This window comes from Tamandua tetradactyla, chromosome 18, assembly GCF_023851605.1.
Source record: "Tamandua tetradactyla isolate mTamTet1 chromosome 18, mTamTet1.pri, whole genome shotgun sequence".
Taxonomy (NCBI): Eukaryota; Metazoa; Chordata; class Mammalia; order Pilosa; family Myrmecophagidae; genus Tamandua; species Tamandua tetradactyla.
In genome coordinates, this window is record NC_135344.1 from 52127572 (window position 1) to 52148602 (window position 21031).

The 21031-nt window shown below is 37.8% G+C and overlaps 1 protein-coding gene across 3 annotated transcripts in view; it reads left to right on the forward strand.

Moving 5' to 3' along the window:
- The first annotated feature begins 1151 nt into the window (after window positions 1–1151).
- DSC2 (desmocollin 2) overlaps window positions 1152–21031 on the forward strand; it is a 32156-nt gene continuing 12276 nt past the window's right edge. The window contains exons 1-12 of one of the 3 annotated variants that reach the window (XM_077135724.1): window positions 1152–1169; window positions 1326–1722; window positions 9086–9170; window positions 10007–10206; window positions 11147–11266; window positions 12579–12734; window positions 13934–14078; window positions 15029–15195; window positions 16539–16673; window positions 16914–17099; window positions 18567–18823; window positions 18952–19094. In XM_077135724.1, coding sequence (XP_076991839.1) covers window positions 1657–1722; window positions 9086–9170; window positions 10007–10206; window positions 11147–11266; window positions 12579–12734; window positions 13934–14078; window positions 15029–15195; window positions 16539–16673; window positions 16914–17099; window positions 18567–18823; window positions 18952–19094 — 1660 coding nt within the window. In that variant the 5' untranslated portion in view covers window positions 1152–1169; window positions 1326–1656. Of the gene's footprint in view, window positions 1170–1217; window positions 1723–9085; window positions 9171–10006; window positions 10207–11146; window positions 11267–12578; window positions 12735–13933; window positions 14079–15028; window positions 15196–16538; window positions 16674–16913; window positions 17100–18566; window positions 18824–18951; window positions 19095–21031 lie in introns of those variants that run through there. The other 2 variants (XM_077135723.1, XM_077135725.1) reach the window with 2 other exon arrangements.

The following is a 21031-nucleotide window of genomic DNA, read 5'->3' on the forward strand; positions in this document are numbered from 1 at the left end:
GTTAGTTCGCTGTTTTAAAAAAAAAAGCTTCAGGCTGGAGATCATGACATCATCATTAATGGGATAAGGTGTGTTTATGAGGGTTGCGTTGCTAGAAAAGCATGAAGGTTCAAGACAAGGAAGCGGAAGGATGTCAATTACAGTTTCGTGCCGTGGCCCAGGTTTATTGTACTAGCAAAACTGAAATGATAATTTTATGACTATGGAGATGACAGAACAGATCATTTTGTGTCATTCACTAATAAAAGAGAGCAAAGGACTTATATCTAGACTATACATTTGATATTAGTTTTGAATTTAAATGTATGCTCAAGAGTAAAATTATTTTGGAGGTGTATGATGATGATATTAGAATGGTAAATGTTTTAAAATTGAAATAACATGTCATGGTTGGCTCTTCAAACAGGTTTCTCCAAATATCCTTGAGATTTAAATCAAACCAAATAGAACAGACAAGTTTCTCCTTTGTGGTCAGACATACCTAGCTTAAATCAGTAATTGAGAAGAGGTTCAGGAGGCTGAGTCAGAATGTCATGTCATTGCGTTCTGAAGGGCTGAGAGCAGGTGCTCTTACATTTTCACTCTCCCACGTTAAGGACTGCAGCAATTCATCCAGTTGAGTACACTTCAAAATCAAAATGGAAATTATCCCATTCTTTTTCTTTACTCACCAAAAGCACTGGTGATGTCTTATAAGAATCCCTGTGGTTCACCTGCATTTAGCCAACGTTGGGGACCCCAAGACGCTCATTTTCCTAAGGAGCAACTCATACTTGGTTTTATTATTTTCCCATAGCCTTGATTTCCTTATTCGTATGTTTGCTCAATATGCATTTATTGCTTTTAACTTAAGATAATCTTCCTGTATTACCGTCCTATTGGCCATGCAATTTCTAAAATATCAATAACCCCAATGAAAGGTGTGTGACACTAAAATCCTGTATGTAACTTCACTTCGATGCCTGTAATTAGAGTGCGGGACATATTCTCCCTGGAGAAGATCCTCTAACAGGTGGGCCACAGGCGGCTGTGCCAGGAAGTTCCGCCTCCGCGGCTCCCCGGCGAGCCACCTGGATGTGTAATTGACCCCAGAGCAGGGCCCGCAGCCCCGGACAAGCCCAAAGGGCGGCCGCCAGGGCGGCGTCCGGCGGCGGAGCGCAGTGGGCCGGGCGCGCTGTGGGGGGGGGGGGGGGGGGGGGCGTGTGTGTACAGTCAGGGCTTCTGCTGGGCAGGGCGGGCTCCTAATCCTTCCAGGCGGACACCGGGGCGGGGGGGTGAGAAGGGGAACATAGGTGGCGTCCGCTAATAAGAAACACCTTGAACAGGTAAGAAGGGTGGCGGCGAGAGGGTGTTCCCACCTGCTGCAATCTTCAAGAAATGAAGACTTAAGAAAATACCAAGGAGGGGCCGCTCACAGCCTTTCGGACGCGCCTAAAGCCCCACCCCCGGCCCAAGGAAAAGCCCCTTGGGAGAGCGGCCGGCGCTTCAGAGAAACCGAGAAGAAAAGCTCTATCCGCGCGCTCCACCTCCTCGGCCGCGCGCTCCTCCTCTGACCGACCCAGCCTGCGCCCGGCCGCGGCCCCTCTCCCGCCGAGCCTGCCTCCCACTCCGGCATCCCAGCGCCTCCGCCGGCGGCCTGGCCTCGGAGCCCGCTCCATGGCGGCAGTCACACCTCTCGTCTCCCCGAGCGGAGCCCTCTGCCGGCTTCTTCTGACCCTCACGGTGAGTGGCTGCCGGACTACCGGCTTCTTGGGGAGGACACGGTGCAGGGGAGAAGCGGTTTGGGGAGCGGGGATGGGATGGGCGGGCAAAGCTGGGGCAAATGGGCCTGGGTGAGGAAGATGGAGCTGCTGGGGTGGGGGAGGGCTGGCGGGAAGAGGTTACGGACCCGCGCGCCTAGGTCACGAAGGGGAGGAGAAGGGTGGCTCCGAGAGATGTTATCCGCGCAGGCATGTGGCAGGAGGTTGGAGCAGCAACCGCCCATTCCAAACCGTGGCCTCTGGGTACGGGGGGCCGGGCTGCGTGCGCCGGGGCTCGTCGGCGCCTCCTGTCCCCAGGAGTTTGCATCCGACCTCTGCTTCGATCGCGGTTCAGGGCACGGATACGTTTGGGGTTGGGAAAGCGCGTGTCCCCGGGTGAAGAGAGGACTGCCGGCCTCTCGGAGCTTGCTCTTGGTGAGGGGTGGGGGAGAGGAGTCTCGGCCCTCTGCGCCCTGGGACGGTGGATGAGCGGTGGACGTCCCCTTGGACGTCCCTCAGTCTTTGGGAAAATCGCCAGCCTGGTATCTTATCCCGGGTGGCGTCTGGATTCTTTTGGCCGCCCCCAGCCCTCCGCCCCAGCTTCTCTCCCACTTTTTAAAAAAGCACAACAGCAGCACCCTATGGAGTCAGCTCCTTTCCGGAGCTTGGAGCGAAAAGGGGCGGCCTGATTTGGGACGGGGCAGCCCCCTACCCACCACCCCGAGACCGAAAAGAAGGCGCTCACTAGAGGCGGAGAAGGAGCAGGAACCCGTGCGGGGAGCAACCCTGGGGAAGTTTGGGATCAAAAGTGCCAGAACTGGGCTTCCTAGGCCCTTGTAAACGGGGAAAGGTAAATAGACCCTGTGCAAAAAGAGTGCTCAGCTCAGTGGTGTCCTTTCCTGTTGCGCCCCCGGCGTTGAGGCCCAGTCATCCTTATAGGACAAAAGTGGAATCCGGGCAAACAGAATGAGAGAGCCCCGGGGCTTGCAGAGAGGGGGGCGCCGTGCGTGTGTCGCCGAGGTGGACAGCTCATCGCCCGGCGGAAACGTGGCCGCGCCGAGCACTGGTCTCTGAGTCACTGGTTCCTGCGAGTGGACAAGCCCACAGCCCAGTGTGGGGACGAGTCTTCCGGGGTGGCTAGCACTGGGGGGCTGAAGTAATCGGATAGTTTCCCTTTCTGTACAGCTTTCGTTTTACGGTGATCCCTTGAATTTGTAAGTAAATAGATGGTCGTTGTTACTGTTATTAGAATCTCTCCAAGGAAACCAATGAACTTCAAACTGTTACCTAAATTCCCAGAGTTGTAAATTAGTGACATAACACAGCAGATAACACTTTGCTGTTGAGGAAATCAGGAAGGAAATCAACAGCCATCACAACGTTGATGACCAAGCGGTATATTTTGGTTAGAGTCCTAGTAATTCGCCACCACTTTTTGTGTGTGTGTGTGTGTGGAGGGTGCATGGTCTGGGAGTCCAATCCGGGTCTCACGCATTCTACCACTGCGTTACCCAGTTACCCACGCACCCCTTGCCATTCTTTCATGGCAGGTCAGAATTCTGCCACTGAGCCACTACTTTTTTAACTACTGATCATTACTCTTTGAAGGAGGAGGCACGGGTAGGCACATGCAATAAATAGCATTGCCCTGCATTTACTTACACACCAAACTTGCTGTCATTTCAGATCCTTTTTGTAAGAAAGCAGGGTGACAGTGAATAAACTAATATGACCTAAGCCCCGTTCTTCGGTGGGCCTTAGCAGCAGAGCTCACAGAGAACGTGGCTGCTGCCTTCATTCCACTGCTTCCTAGCTGGAAGGGATGGACTTATACAGATCCTGGCAAAACCTGCCTACTGGGGATGGGTGTTGTGGTTGTGAACCTCAGTGTGAAGACGGTTCCGGTGTGAAGCATTATTAAATAAGAGTGGCTTTTGGAAGAAAAACCTCAAATGCCCCTTACATCTTCCCCTCCCCACACACCTAAGTAATCCCTCATTCCACAAGTCAGCTTCTCCCCACTTCCTAATACTGCCTCACCGCATTCACGTCTTTATCTCTGGAATTCTGGCTTCTGCCCAAACACCTAGTGAAGCTTCTCTTTCTAAGGTTGTCTGGAAACTGTTGCTAAATCCAAATGATGCTTTTCATTCCTTATACAGTTCCGTTTGTAGATTGTGTCCTTATACTTGAAATTCATTCCTGCCGTTTGTCTTTTGACCTCCATGATCACTCAGTTTGATCTCCCTCTATAGTTCCTTTTCCTCCATTCTTAAATGTACCTGTTCCTTAGGACTTTATCCCCAGGATTTTGTACCCTCTCCCTAAGCCATCTTGGTCACTTTTACGACTTAAAACATCACTTATGTGTCAACACAACCTAATTTATATTGCGAGTCCAGATGTCTGCCTGGAACAATAGGCCTTTCTATCTACCTAGTATGATGTATCACCTAATATTTATTATTGTCCCAAACAATGTAGCTTTTCTTTTAGTGCCCTGTATTTCAATAAATGACATTACCATAGACCTTGTTCCTGAAGTAGGAAGCATGAAAGCTATTTGTTATTCCTTCCTCACTCCTTCCCTCTCTTAATGCATCATTAAGTCCTATTATGTCTACCTTCAAAAATATCTCATGGATAGCTTTACTTCTCTCCATGGCCCTCTGCTATCGTTTTTGCTATTACAATAATGTCATAACAAATAAACTTGTACATAAGTCATTTCATATATGTGCAAAAATATTAGTAGGATAGATTCCCAAGAGTGGGATTGCCGAATTAAAGTATAAATGACCATAATTTTGGTAGCTATTGCCATCTCCCCTTCCATAAAGATTGTAATTTATATTCCTACCAACAATTTATGAGAGTTTCCATTTCTCCCCTTTCTTGCTTATAGAATGTGTTAAACTTTTGATTGTTTGCTGATGCGAAATGACATTTTAATGTAGTTTGTAACACACCTTTTCTTACGAGAGAGGTTAAAATAATTTTTACATCTTTAAGGGCCATTTTTATTAATTTTTATGTGACTTGTTCATGACAGTTGGGGTTGCTGGAGTTTTTTTTTTTTTTCCTTGATTTATAAGAACTCTTAGTATGTTAGGGAGAATGACCTTTTTAAATATGAACTGGAGCCATTTTTTTTTTTTTTTTTGGTTTATCCATCAGAGAATAACTACTGTATTTATTTGGTTTTCTTAAACCAACCAGTACTGCACTGTTTTAATTATTGAGCCTTCATAGAATGTTTTACTATCTGATCAGGTTAATATCCTTTCATAGTTCTTCTTTTCCATAATTTCTCTTCTATTCTTAATTATTGATTTGCATTTCCAATGACCTTTTTTTTTTTTCCTTATGATCTTTTGAATCAGCATGTCTACTTTCTGAGAACATTCTGTTGGAATGTTTATTGAGGTCATGTAAACTTCATATGAATTGAGAATTGATATCCTTATGTTGTTGATTTTTCTATCCAAGATCACAGTAATGTCTTTTGTTTTGTTCAAGTCCTTTCTGAAGGACGCTTGTGTCCTTCAGAAATATTTTCAGGATTTCCTCAGATAGGTTTTGCCTGATTCTTGTTAAACTTACTCCTGGCATTCTAGCTTTTTATTGCTTTGGAAAATGATTTAATCTCATCTGTTATATTATCTAACTTTTTTTTAATGTCTAGGAATACTTATGATTTCTGTATTTTGATAGCTATTTCTTCTACCTTACTGAATCCTGTTATTGCTTTATAGTAATTTATTGGCTGATTTGTTTGGGTTTTCCAGATAAATAATCATATCAACCCCCTGAAGAGGTTGTTTTACCTCTTCCTTTCCAATATTTCTCTTACTTTTAGGCCATAGTTCTCTTATTTTCAATTTAATATTAACTATAAATGATGACCTTAGAAAGCCTGTCTTGTTTCTGTGTTCGGTGGGACTCCTTCTAGTGTTTTCTTATTGGGCTTGTGACTATTAAACACAGCATCCTGTTAAGGAAGTACGTATCAATTTCTATTTTTTGAGGCTTTTTTTTTTTAGAATGGGTGATGATTTTTTTCATATGCCTTATACATCTTTGGGGATGATCACATGCCAAGTTTTCTTTAACCAAAACCTTAAGGTTTCTGGACCAAGCAGGTGATGTAAATGTGGAGCACGGATCCATGTAACAACCAGTTTATTTCTGGCTCAGCCTTATAATGAGGGGGTGGCATTTGGGGTCCTGGATGGATGTGAGGAGGGTTTTCTCCTGGGTGTGGGGCAGGCCCTGTGCTTTGATTTCACTCTGCTCTTTTCAGGTCAGAAATCATGTCTGGGTTCCTTTTACTAATCTGTATATACCAGCTCTTTACCTCCAGTTTTTGCCTAACATTTCCTTGCTATTTCATCAGCTCTTTGATGCCTTAAAATGTTAAAATATGTTGTCCATCAATTTTTGTCAGTTTTGGCAACGGGTTGTCTGAATGACTTAGCCTACCATTTTTGGAAATGAGAGTTTGTCTCCCTGCGATCCATTCTCCGGTCTGTTCAAGGTTACCTTGCTCAAACAAAGCTGTTTATTTCTCTTTTTTTGAACTCTTTGGTGTTTTATTATCTTTTGGGAAAAAGAGCCATAATCTTTATTTATTCTGAGCACTATTTGTTCCATACCTACTTCTCTGAATTCATTTCAGTCTTCTGTACCCCTTACACTATAAGTGTTAGCCGTCCCAGATTCATTTTTCAGGTCTGAATCATATCTGTGCCTTCCCATATGCTGTTTTTATGTTTGGAACACGTAAGGTCTGCCTTCTCTTGACATGGCTAATTTGTAGCCACTCTCTAGGTAATTTTGCCTGGTTCCTAGGCTAGGCTGGTTCCCCTGCTCTGCTCCCCATAGCACCCGTGCTTCCCTTTCATAGTGTTTATCTTACTTTATTGAAATTATTAATATGCCTTATGCCTGAATTGAGTGTTTCATGAGGACCTTGTCTTCTCCTCTGTGCCAGGTACCAAGTAGGCACCCAAGAAATGTTTACTGAATGCACGAATGAATGGATATCCAGAATCTGGTTATCCAAAGTATTTTCATAATCCAGCTGTTCCTTAACTTAACCACTGTTTTTATTTTTGTCCTGGTCACCACCGATCTCTCTCCTTGATGCCAGTAGTAGCCTCCCAATTGGTTCTTTGCTTCCATTCTTGCTCCTTGATCTTTTACTCTCCACCTGCTCAACAGAGTGGTCGTATGTAAATTATCCCCAGATTACGCTATTTTGCAGCAGCTAACCTTTTCCTTGCTTCTCATTGCGCTCAGAATATAATCTGTGCTTCTTCCCATGGACGTTTAGACCTTACATGATATGCCCCTGACTGCCCCTTTGCTGTCCCCTTGTACTACTCTTCCCTGAGCCCTACCTCTGTGGTCTCTGTATTGTTCCTCTAATATTCCAGCCAAATCCCCATCTAGGGCCTTTGTTTATTCCCTTTATCCCCCACCTGGAAGATTTTTCCCCCAGTTAGTGAATTGATTTGCTTACTAACTTCATTCTGCTCGTCTCTTTGTCACCTTCACTCCCTGCTTTATTTTTCCAGTAGCGTTTGTGTGTCTCTGATTTGGCGTTATGTGATATTTGTGTGTTTGTTTATTTGTCGTGTTTTCTGTAATCTCCAGAAGAGTGAGGACTTTGCTTTTTTTTCACTGCTCTAGTCCTCCAAAACTGCCTAGCACTTAGTAAGTAACCAATTAATGTTTGCTGAATGAGTAAGTGGTTGTGTTTTTTTTCCAATCATTTGGAAATGGAATCCTCAGAATCATCTAATTCTGCTCTTTTCTTTCTTGAATATGGAGCCAGTGAAAATCTTCCTCATTTTTAAGTTTTTGCAGCTCAAATAAAGACTCTTCAATGAACCCGTTCCTGATTTCCAGAGGAGACATTAAGTCTCCCTTTCTGGATCCTTCCTACATAATTTAAATTGAATAACTAACAAGTCTTTAACATATATTGGAAGTAAAACTTTTCATCCAAATGCTGATGGGTTTAATTTATGTTTAAGACTATGTAAATGATAGCATAAATGCTTGAGTTGGCTATCTTGCTTTTCTAATACTAGAGAAAAAAAGAATATGAATCTTTTAGAGACATACATTGTAAAGTTCCAGAGACAGCAGAATTAACTTTCAATGTGTTCAAATATATATTGCCTTGAAATTGGTTTACCATAAATCACCAAATCTTGTGAATATATTTTTTCAGTGAACGCTTTTCTAAAATGACTTCAACTCTCATCGATGAGTGGGTGCACCTTCGAAAAAAGTTCATATTTCAAATCAGTGCGATCATACAGCATTTGTCCTTTTGTGTCTATCTTATTTCACTCAACATGATGTCTTCAATTTGAATAAGCAAACTTATGGAGTCAGAATCTAAAATATAGATTACCAGGAATGGGGTGGGAATAGGAAATGGGAAGTTCAGGCTTAGAATGTATGGGGTTCCTACTTGGAATGATAGAAATGTTTTGGTAATGGGTGGTGGTGATGGTAGCACATTATTGTGAACATAATTAATCACTATGAAATATCTGCATATGATTAAAAGGGGACATGTTAGATTGTGTATATGGTAAACAAATAAAAAAATCCATGTAACTACATTACACAAAGAGTGAACCAAAAGTTAAGCCATGGACTATAGCTAATAGTACAGTTATAAAAATGTGCTGTCATCAGTTATAACAAATGTTCCACACCAATGTGATAATTTCCATATAACAGGGAAGTATATGGGAATCCAATATGTTATGCATGATTGTTTCTGTAAACTCACAACTTTAAAAAGTTCATGTTTCAAAGTTATGTGCTTATTCCTGTGAGATAATATATGAATATGCTCTACATCACTCCATGGCAATAAGTTAATATTTGGGTTTTGGTTTAGGATATTATTGGTTTGGTACCATAGCTCATAGACATGGAAAATTTGTTAAAATGATTTTACTGAGTCATTAAATTTTTGTGTTTCTTTCCTATTTACATGCCTGCCCTGTGTTCCTAAGGATTTTCAGCTCTCTTCGTTTAGATTGTCTCTTGATGCTCCCTGAACTGAAAGAGTTAGTCAGGGTAGTTATTTTTAACTCCATTTCACATAATAGGAGGAAAAGATTAAAAGGGGAAGTAATTCTCAGAGCTACAATGCTTTGGAAAGGAGGGTGCCATAACTCTTAGCTTTTTATTTTTCCTTGTGACACATTTTTTTTCTGACTTCTAATATGTGTTCATTTTTTCCTAACTATGTAAATTGATAGGTAAATATTAAAAAGATCTTTTTATCATAATAGTGATTTTATTTTTGTGTTTAGATCTTAACGTTTGCCTGTGATGCCTGCAAAAAAGTGACACTTCATGTTCCTTCCAAGCTAGATGCTGAGAAATTTGTGGGTAGAGGTAAGAAACTGTCAAAATATTTAATAAACCCTAATTTGTCATAACTTTTTAAAAGTTAGTGTACATTTTTAGAATATAATTATCTTGGGATTAGAAGTTAAAATTAATATAGTACATTATCATTTGTAGTATGTCTGGTGTCATTCCAATGAAAGGACTTTTGCTCTTCATTGAAAGACATTATGTGAAGTGCATAAAAGGGTTTAGTTTGAATAATAAAATAATTAATATTTTTATTAGGTGAAGGATATGATATATATTATAAAATGCTTTTTGTTAAGATTGGAGTTATTTTTGGATTTTCATCTTAAAACACTTTGGCATCTTCTTGACATTTATTTTTATATATTTTTCTTTATCAATAAATGTTTTCACATAACCCAACTGTGTGAGAAAACATTGAACCAATGAGAATTTTTTAAATGATGACTATTTAGCCATAGATGTAAAAAATTCTGTTGTTAACTGCCAATTTTAATCAGCCAGTTTCTGTTTAATTTACTTCAGGTGTTCTTATGTTTTCCTCTATAGTTTATTTCATTTAATAAAGATTTTTTTCAGTGTTGGTTTCAATAATCAAACATTGAAGTTCAAATGCCTTTTTCTTGGGATGAATGTCTTGTCCTTAAAAGAAAGTTAAGTAGGTATTAGAAGGAATATGTATATTTAAGCACAACTTAACCAAATAGATTTATATGTTCTTTTAAAATGCAAAATTTACGAGACTTAGTGTAATTAATTTTAAGTTTTGAGCTCCCCTTAGATTCACAGATAATGGTGAAACTATATATGATTTATGTTCTACCTTACCAATGATTGCTATGTGTATTCTACAGTTAACCTGAAGGAGTGCTTTAAATCTGCAAATCAAATTCATTCAAGTGATCCTGACTTCCAAATTTTAGAAGATGGTTCGGTTTATACAAGGAAAGCTATAATTTTGTCCTCAGAGAAGAGAAATTTTACTGTACTACTTTCCGACACTGAGAACCAAGAAGAGAAGAAAATAGTAGTCCTTTTAGAGCATCAAACAAAGGTATACCAGACTATACAAACAACATCTAATGAAGTGTTTTCTTCAGGTACAGCTAACATTACAAGGGAAGATGTGAAATCAGAAAGGCTATACGATAATTGAACTTGAAGTAGAATGAAAATCATAAGGGAGTTTAACTGTTGAAACAAAAAAAAAAGATTGCACAACATAGTTTACTATAGGTTGTAATTCCCTTTTAATTGAAACATAAAAAGAATTGCTACAACATGAGAACTTGAGATTTAGACACAAAGAAGTGTTTCCTGATCTTTACCTTAGAATGGCTTTTCAGAAGCCCATTTTGAAACTCTTTATCTCTGGAGGTCTCATCCTATCTTTAATGCAAATAGTAATTTTAGAAAATAAGTGACTAGTTTCTAAGGTTTGGACCACATGCATGCTTTCGGTACTGGGATGCCCAAGATCAAAGCGATTTCTTTTCAGCCATTTGCCAATTCTCACTGCAACAGTCTGAGAGTTATCACCATGTTTCTCTCCTGGTTCCGACCCAGATCTCTCTGTGGGCTCCCTGGCTGTGCCTGGTTGCCGGTGAGTGGAAGGTGCTTGTGCTAAATTTAGAAGGGCACATGCTCTGCTTATTTTCTTTGCATACCTCTCCTTCCATGTTATTGCATGGCAATATGGAAACAATAATTTACTTTTATTTCAATTTTTCTTCTAGGCTTCTGATCCCATTCCTATCCCTTCTATATTACCACCCAGTTATTCTTTCAGGAGGATTGCTGTGGTTAACAGTTAGTGTAGCTATCATTCTTCTTTTTCTTTTTGCAGTGTTGACATTTAGTTTGTTTTCAAGCACTACCATTTGTCTTACACATCCCAGTTAATCCTCACAAGATGACAGAAATGTGTCAGACTTCTAACATTTGAGAATAGACCAGTCATTGGCTTTATTTCCTTTTCTGTCTTCTAAATTGAGGTTCTAAAGAAGAAGCATTCTAAAGAAAAAGCTCTGAAGCGTGCCAAGAGAAGATGGGCTCCTATTCCTTGTTCAATGCTAGAGAATTCCTTGGGGCCTTTTCCACTTTTCCTTCAACAGGTACATTTTAATTTCATTCTGCAGAAGTCTATGCTTTCCATCTTTTTTTATTTGGACACTGAGTATGCATAGATTTAAAAAAATTGTATGTGAAATGAGTATGTGTATCATATGTTTCAGCACATGGGCATAAATATTTCTGTATCTGCCTACATTTTGTTGCATCATTTTAGTCACATGAAGTGTCATTTATAAAACTGTAAAACATATCCAGCACTCGCAAGCACATGGTTCCTTAATGAATTCTCATATCAGCAAGAATATCATACAGCCTGGGCATGGCTTAGAGAACACCATAAAACATTACATTATAAAAGATGACAGTTGCTGATAAAAAACGAAGTGCCTTCAAGGAGAAAGAGATTGTGTCTTTCTATTGCTTATTTCCAAGTCTACTACTCAAACCGCATTGGAGCTGCATTTTATCTCCCTTTTTCAACTTTTAATGGAAACCCCAGCAAATTTTCTTGTGGCTTTATACTCTCCGTGTCAGCTGCCATTGAGTCTATGACTACGGACTATGTTTTTTTCTCCCCTCAGTTCATAAAGTGGTGAGAGAGAATCCTCCTTAATACCCCATCAATAAATTTAATGCAACTGAGAGAAGAACATATTAAAGTTGAGGAAGAAGTTGTTAGAAAATAATTGTGTTAGTCATCCTGATGTACAGATAAGCAAGATTTTCCTCGAAGGATGAATGGCTTGCTTTTTTGAAACAAGTACCAGAATATCACACTTGCCAGTTTCTTAAACTATTTCTACTCATTTATTTATTTATTTATTTATTTACTTACTTACTTATTTATTTTCCACTTGGCTCCTGTAATCAGGAAGTTGCTGACAAATAATAGAAACTGATTAAGGAAATCATTTCCTAAGTTTATGCCCTATAGTCAGTACACTTTAAACCTAATGTCTCAAATAGTATGTTGCATATAATAAAAACCAGGTGTTTTTTTTTAATTGCTAGGATCATTTATTCATATTCAGAATACTTTGTTTCTAAGGCAGGAAAGTGTCTGCATCTAAAAACATTGGATCCACGTAGGTGCCATTTAGCCTTTAAAATGCTCCTCAGTTATCCTGGAAATCTAAGATGCTAGCTACTATATTATTTTCCACATGCCTTGATCTTTTAATTTCTCAATTTATAAATGTCTTTATTCAATTGCTGCTTTTCATTTATACAAGACCATAAATAAAAGAAGGGTCATTTTTCATGAAATTATTTACTATGCGTATGCATAAGTATATAAGCAAAAGTTCTGCTGAAATAATATCTTGTCTCCTGTATTTAATATCTACTTTCTAGATTCAATCTGACACAGCACAAAACTACACCATATACTATTCAATAAGAGGGCCAGGAGTTGACCAAGAGCCTCAAAATTTATTTTATGTAGAGAGAGATACCGGCAATCTGTATTGTACTCGTCCTGTAGATCGTGAGCAGTATGAATCTTTTGAGGTAAAGTCTAAAATTTATGTATTGTGTTAGTCATTATTAAGCTTGGCCATTTAATCTCTCATTCTTAAGTCAATTCATTTATTCTGTTCTGTTTCCTGAATTTGTCATATGTATACTGTGGTATACATGATAGCACAGACTGAACTTGAGGCAAGTAGAATTTTCATAGAATAAATAATTCTATGGGTTATTCCTGATATCATAGTTTTACTGCTTATTTCAAGGGAAAAAAAATACCACTTTGAACAGCAGCTATTTAGTTGGTAGAAATGATCTGTGACCCTCTTTATGGTACAGAGATGCCATAGGAGGTAAGCGAAGTTCAGAAATTATACCTCAGTACCTTTGCAATAGGAGGGAAAAAATGGGAATTCATGTTCGTATTATAAAACCAAAAGAAATTACATTGTGCATGCAATTTACAGCCATTCATTTGTTTTATTTGACTCCCTCTTTTTATTTAAAAAATTCTTAAATTGGGTAGATTGAAATACTGTGAGTCGGTGAGAGGGAGGAGTAAGGGGCATGGGATGTATGAGTTTGTTTTTTTAATTTCTTTTTCTGGAGTGATGCGAATGTTCTAAAAATGATCATGGTGAAGAATACACAACTATATGATGATATTGTGATTCACTGATTGTATAACATGGTTGGACTGTATGTGTGTGGATATTTCTCATAAAAATATCCTTAAAAATTCTTACAAAAAGAATTTTCCAAGTCTAACCATCCTTTTGCTTAAAATCTCAATTAAGAGAAAATAAAATAATATCGCAGTTAAATGCTGCTCGGGAATTTGTAATTCTAAGGAATCTAAAGTTAATAAAGATTCAGAAAGTCATAAAAATTCACAAATCTGAAGTTTCAAACAAAATAAAGCAAAAAAATCCTCAAGACTATTTTGGGAAAACAATAAAAAATATTATAGTCACAAACAACAATAAAACAATGATGAGGAACCTACAATGTGCATCTCTGATATTACATTAGATAAGTTTAAACATAAAATGCTATCTTCCAGAATGCATTTAGCCAACTCTTTTGGTGTGAAGGTCATGGACACATCTAAAACCAGTAACAGACGGTGTGATTCACACTGCAGCATCGAACATTCTCTAAATGAAAGCCCAAACAAGTTTGAACCATATCTCATTTTAATAGATTATGTTCTTTCTTTTCTCATTTCACTCTCTTCATAGCTAATTGCCTTTGCTACAACTCCGGACGGATATACTCCAGAACTTCCACTGACCTTGTTAATCAAAATTGAGGATGAAAATGATAATTACCCAATTTTTACAGAAACAACTTATGTTTTTGCCATTTCTGAAAACTGCAGAGTCGGTGAGTGCCTCATTTAACAGTCTGTGGCAACTTATATTGTTTCCATTCATGCATGAGTTTCACTTTGGCCAGTGGGAGGTCGCATGTCCTAGTGGCAAGGTCATTAGACTTGCTGGTCAGCTTGGGCTGGGTGGGATTTTACTCTGCCTTTTTCTAGCTGTGTGACTCTGGGCAATTCTCTGCATCTGCCAATCTCTGCAAAATGAGATACTGATACACAAGACCATAATGAATATTAAATGAGGTAGTCATACATAAGAAGTGCAGATCATAGTGCCAGAAAAATGAGAATGATTTGATAAATGTTACTTTGCCTTCCTGTGTGAGGCCAAACATAAATGTTTTTAAGAGAAAATAGTTCAAAACGAACAAGTCTTTGAGCAATTGAAGCTTAGCTTTTAAGGTTGTCTATTGATAGGCTAATGTGATTTAATGATTGACTCTACTCTGGGAGTTGTCATAAAGATGACTAAAAAGTAATATGAGCATTTTCTCAATGTTGTGAAAACAGTCCATTTTAGCTAGAAGTCAGAATGCAGTTTTTGAGACTTCCTCTAGAATGATCTAACTGAACCCAGAATTTTCAAAAAAAGCTGACTTGAATGGCCAATTTAAGTACAGCCTTAAAAATAAAAGTCTAAAGAATAATTAGAACTCTTGAATGTAGAAAGACAAAGGCCATGAAGTGATATGATCAACATTTACAAATTAAAGTAAATATAGTAATTATGCATATGGCCACCAAATTCCACATCATTAAAACTTTAGGGTATTTAAAAGGAAGTGATGCTTTACGGAGCAATCTACAAACTTAGAGAAGCCATTACTCTGATGCACAACAAAAGTGGTCCAAGACGTTTCTGACGTAGGTGGAGAAGAGTGAAATAACGGGAAAAATTGAAAATGTTATAAAAGCTTTGAAAATGAAAGAGGATTTTTTCAATGTATAGGTTCTACTTTGGGTCAAGTGTGTGCAACTGACAAAGATGAGCCTGACACGATGCATACACGCCTAAGGTACTCCATCATCGAGCAGGTGCCAGCACGGCCCACCCTGTTTGCTTTGCATCCAATCACAGGTGTGCTCACCGTGTCATCAACTCAGATAGACAGAGAGGTAACTTGTAAATATTAATCTTAACTGAAATGCAGATATATCAATAGTACATGTATATGCTTTTTTGAAAAGCATATTTGAATCTAATTTTAGAAAAATGGTTATTTAAAAAATGTCAGTGGAGGTCATGAAGCAACCTTGTTTGTAGTGAATTAGTTTTGAAATGTGAATTTGTCTTCTCCTGGTCTGTATGTTATGTAAAGACAAATCTCCTAATGTAAACATAGTCATAGTATAAGAAACGTCAAATAAGAAAGTGAAACCTGTGGAAATGTGTAGAAGTGTACTATCCACAATAAAGAAATGCTTCTCTTTCTGTCTTTCATCTCTTTCTCAGCAATCACATCTCAATTCTTCCCCTTGGGTAGAGAACAAAAAACTCTTTCTCTAATCTCTGTTTTTTTCCCATTTTCATTTGATGTCTACAAATTCTTATTTGGATGTGTCACAGGTACCTAAGATGCAGTCCATCGAAAATTGAACCCTTCTTTTATTCTGAACATGCTCTACTTCATATGTTTTCTGGTTAAAATAATACTAATGCATTCTTTTTCCATTAATTTTTCTATTGCCATATTGGGTTTATGTTTTGGAAATTATTTGATGTCTACTCTTGCCCCTTAGATAGACTCGGTTTTCAAAACATGTTGATATGACTTCCAGAATTATTTTGCATGTATGTTTTGTCCATTTTCACTGCAACTATCTTGGTATAGTAAGTAATTCACATGCTCAACTATTATGTTAGTTATACTAACTATATTAACTATAATGCATGCCTCCACCACACATTTATTCATCTAAATTCTTATAGCAATGTGTCTGTTCTATTTGTGACATTTATATCTTTAATCTTAAAATATAATAATATATGTTTAGCAGTTATTTATTTAATTCTTGAAACTTCATTTCAGATTCACTTTCCTTTCCTCTCTTTATTCCTTTTGGATTAGAGCAGTGGTTCTCTTTGGTTTTAGGACCCTTTAACACTCTTAAAAATTTTTGAGAATTCCAAAGATCTTTTTTATATGTAGATAGGATGTAAGATTTTGATTAATTACCAGGCAATTTTTAATGTATATATGGCTATAGCTCTTCTTAAAAATAAAACTGATTGACTCTGTAGTCTATGAAGTTGATAGCAAATAAAATTTGAGGAACTACTCATATTTTTATCAATTACTTGAAAATTGTTAGTTGAGGAAATTATTCTTCTGCCAGTACATGAACACTATGAAATGAAATAGTATACCTCTTAAGTTATTAATACACAGAGTGTAAATAAAGATTTCACTGATAATGTTTTGCTTTCACTCAGTAATTCAGTTCTTATTTCTTTTTAGGTACTTGATAAATACCAGCTGAAAATAAAAGTACAGGACATGGACGGTCAGCATTTTGGTTTGCAGACCACTTCAACATGCATCATAAACATTGAAGACGCAAATGACAACCTGCCAACATTTACCCGTTCTTCTGTAAGTGCGTGGCGTTAAAAGAAGAAAAATGTAAAACTCAGTGATAATTGCTAAATATGCTTATCTTCATCCATCCCCCATGCATTCAAATGAAGTACCCCCACGACATGATGGTAGTTTGGTCTTATGGTTTCAAGTTATGTAAACATAGTGATTTGAAAATTAGAAGAAGGGGCTTATTTCACAAGGTATTTGATTTTTGTGGGAGTTGCTAATGCAACTTTTTTTTTTTAATTTCAGTATGTGACAACAGTGGAAGAAAATGCAGTTAATGTGGAAATCTTACGTGTTACTGTCGAGGATAAGGATTTAGTTAATACTCCTAATTGGAGAGCTAATTATACCATTTTAAAGGGCAATGAAAATGGAAATTTTAAAATTGTAACAGATCCCAAAACCAATGAAGGAGTTCTGTGTGTGGTTAAGGTAAGAAGAAATTAGTTAATTAGTTATTTGTGATTTGTAATATCATGGATTTGCATCCCAGAGTTTAATGAAACAAAGTAATTCTGGTAAATTTAGGAATAAAATAGATATATAGTTGCTATGTTCATCATATATGTGATAGAATGAATATATTCATTTTGGAGAACCTTTATAAAGTCATATTTTAAAAAATCAATATATGTGTTCAAATAATATGACATAGTGTCCACTTTGTATCCAGTATCTTTAACATTTCAAAAACTAGCACAGCTTTGGTGCCAATTGGTTGGTGCCAAACTTTCATAGCCCATTCTTTTTGTACCTGGGCCAGGAAGCCTCCACTTATTTATTACTGCATCGCCCAACTGATATATTACTCCTGGTCAGACCTACATAGGGATTGTATATAGAGCTGCCCATCTTACAGCACTGTATTACATTTATAGCATCCAGACTTAGAATGGAAATCCTCATCCATTCAAAGATGCAAATACTTCTGAAATCTCTTTCTAATACTAATCTCAGAGGAACCTGCTGCTAACTCAGGAGCCAGAATTTAGCCCATAAAGTGATCTGTGCTCCTTTGGTCTTTGTCTGACAAAGTACTTAGGTTTCTAGTTGTGACATCTTTAACTAAAGCCTGATTTTCCATCATGGGAATACAGTGGAGTTTCCTTTTTGTACTTGTTCACAGGAGCTTGAATCAAAAAAAAAAAAAAATGCTGAATCATTTTTTCCTAACAGTGATGTGACGTAACTGCAGCTAGTGGGTTAATTTTTCTTTCAAAACAGCAAAGAAATGTCTTTCAAATCTGTCTCTTTTTTTTCATCCGGCCCTTTCCCTAATCCTGGTTGTTCTAAGAAGGAAATCTGTCTTTGTCTGATGAGATTTATGTCTTTTACACATTGGCCTTACTCATTCTCATTACAGCTACATATCAGGAAAAAAGAAACTAAAACCTTTCATCGAAGTTGATGTGGCCAGTTTTTAAGAAAGTAACTGGGATGGAAGAGATAAAAAAAGAAGTGCTATCTCCATAAGTTTTTTATTTTCATGTCCCTCCCCTCTTAAAAGCATTTTATAAAATTTGACTCACTTTTTATACCCCAAACCAGGCACAAATAATAGTAGTTTTCCTTTCAGGAGGTGGGATAGCTATTCTAAAATTAATGTAGACATAAGTCACTGTTGATTAATGAAGAACCTTCATTAAATGCTTTGGAAACCTTTATCAGGACCTATGATAAATTGTATAAAGTTTACAATTGAGGAACAGTTGTTTTTCTGGCTCCATCCAGATACTGGATCAGCTGAGGGACTGTCCTTCCCCGCTGCTATGCTGCTGGGGATCTATTTAATGTTCCTTTCATTATTATAGATCTCCAAATTTAACTAGTCAGGTACATGAGTTAGTATTTCCAAATTTTACGTGACTTATTCCAATTTCAACACGCTTGCTCTTGCAGCCTCTGAATTATGAAGAAAAGCAACAGGTGATCCTGCAAATTGGTGTAGTTAATGAAGCTCCATATTCCAGAGATTCAAGTTCACGGTCGGTCATGAGCACAGCGACAGTTACCGTTAATGTAAGAGACCTGGATGAGGGCCCTGAGTGTAACCCTCCAGTACAGACTGTTCGAGTTAGAGAAAATGTGCCAGTGGGAACACAGAGTAATGGATATAGAGCGTATGACCCAGACACGAGAAGTAGCAGTGGCATAAGGTATTCATGATTCTGTTTTATTTAACTCTGACTTTAGCTTGTTTTCCAAATTTATGACATATTTTACACCAGTGTTATAACTTGGCTTAATCTATTTTTTTATTACTTCAATTCTTCATTATTAACAGGTATAGGAAATTAAGTGATCCAAGAAGGTGGGTCAATGTTGAAGAAAATTCAGGCTCGATTACAATGCTTAGAAGCCTGGATAGAGAGGCTGAGGCTGTCAGTAACGGTGTATATAATATTACAATCCTTGCATCAGACGACGGTAAGAACTTTATTTTTAAGTCACCTATATGCATCCTCAGATTTTAAACCAGCTGCACGCATCTTCAGTTTTATTTCTCCCCAGACTGACTTATAAGGTCATTGAGAGGTTTGCTGTAATTTATTAATTCACGTCTGCTTTCTGATGGCATCTCAGTTTAGATGTGATTATAAAATGATTCATCTGTGGTAACATTATTTTTTTTTTTTTTTTTTTTTTTTTAAAGGAAAGACAGAGAGAAGGAAGGAAGGATAGAAGGAAGGAAGGAAGGAAGGATAGAAGGAAGGAAGAAAGGAAGAAAGGGAAACATCTTTAAACATTTTCTTGTATTTTGTTTTTCCGTTTTTTGTTACATGGGCTGGGGCCGGGAATCGAACCGAGGTCCTCCGGCATAGCAGGCAAGCACTTTGCCCGCTGAGCCACCGCGGCCCGCCTGTGGTAACATTATTTACTAAAGTTAAATAATAATTAAAAAATTAAGAAAATTTCTTTAGTAAAATTAGCTTCAATTCATCTAGCCATCACTTTTAAAATATTCACTTTGGCAGGAAAGCTCATTACAGGAAGTATATACTTATTGCCACATAATGCACTACTAGAAAACAATTGTATCATTTTGCAGGAAACTAATAATATACTTGAGAATTATGTTTCCCACTGTAGACATTGTATAAAAGTAATTCATAGCCATGATCAGTAGTGTATTAGAAAATTAGACAAACTATAACTCCCTTAAATATTATAAAATGTAAAATTATGGTCTGTAAGTCCTATAAAAATTGACAGAAATAGAGCACAATGATGATTTATGACATAAAATGTAATTTTAACGTAAATTTGAACTTTGTACCTCTCTAAAATAAGTATTGTAACTATAATAAGACAAATTGTTACATTTTGGCTTGCACGACTAGAATGTAGTAGTGATTTTGAAAGATGTTTCAGGTATTCCAAATCTCTGCATATTAATGAGATGGCCTAGTTGGTGCAAAATTAAAGATGGTGGCTCTTTTTCCCATTGATTAAATTGGTAAAGTTGTAATCTTTATTGATCAACCTTCATCTACTTCACATATATCCTATAAGAGCTCAGCTTTTCTTGTCCCTTTGGCATGACATGCTTTTTGGTCAAAGGTACATACAAAGCCGTAAGGTAACGTGGAAATCAAATCTGTTATTTTTTCATTTGCAATGACAGTTGGCAAGTAGTTTGTTGATTGATGAGATAAAAATTACTGTCTGAAGTTGGAGATTTGAATGAAAACTTTATTCTTCCCCCTCCTCTCTAGTAATATATAATTGAGAGATCAAATACTCTTTATGGAGATGAGACCCTGCATTGGTAGTCCTCCTTGCAGTCTATTTGTGTAATGGGGCCTTTATAGGCTAATTTCATTTGGGCTCTCCCTGCCTCTTCCTCATGAAAAATGCCCTCTCTATATGCGAGGGACCTTGCTTCCATCCCACCCTCCAACTTCTCCATGGTACTTGTCTCCATGCAGCGTTTCCTCTGTAAAACTCTTTCCCAAGTCTTTGATGTCTATACTTTTCCACACGTTCCTTTCTTTTCTGCATATTTTATGATTTTCTCTCTTCCCCTCTCCTAACCGTAGATATTTCTTAAGCTTTGAGTGTAGTTTCTCTTCTGCTTTTTCCCATCTCTTCTCATTGTAGAGATTCACTGGTGGTTTCACCCAGGTATCTTCTCCATATCGGAGCGTTTGGGCTTTCTACTTTTGTTATGTTATTCTAGCTTTTGGAGGATTACTTTAAAATCTTTTGTAACGTTCCACAGAGAGCGTACCTTGTGGTACGCAACCTTATGTGACTTCATTAGAACTATCATATTCCCATATAGAATTATGTTCCTATAGAAGGTGAGCGCTGCTTGTTTAGTCTCCAGTGAATAAAAGAGTATCATTTATTTCATTAACAGA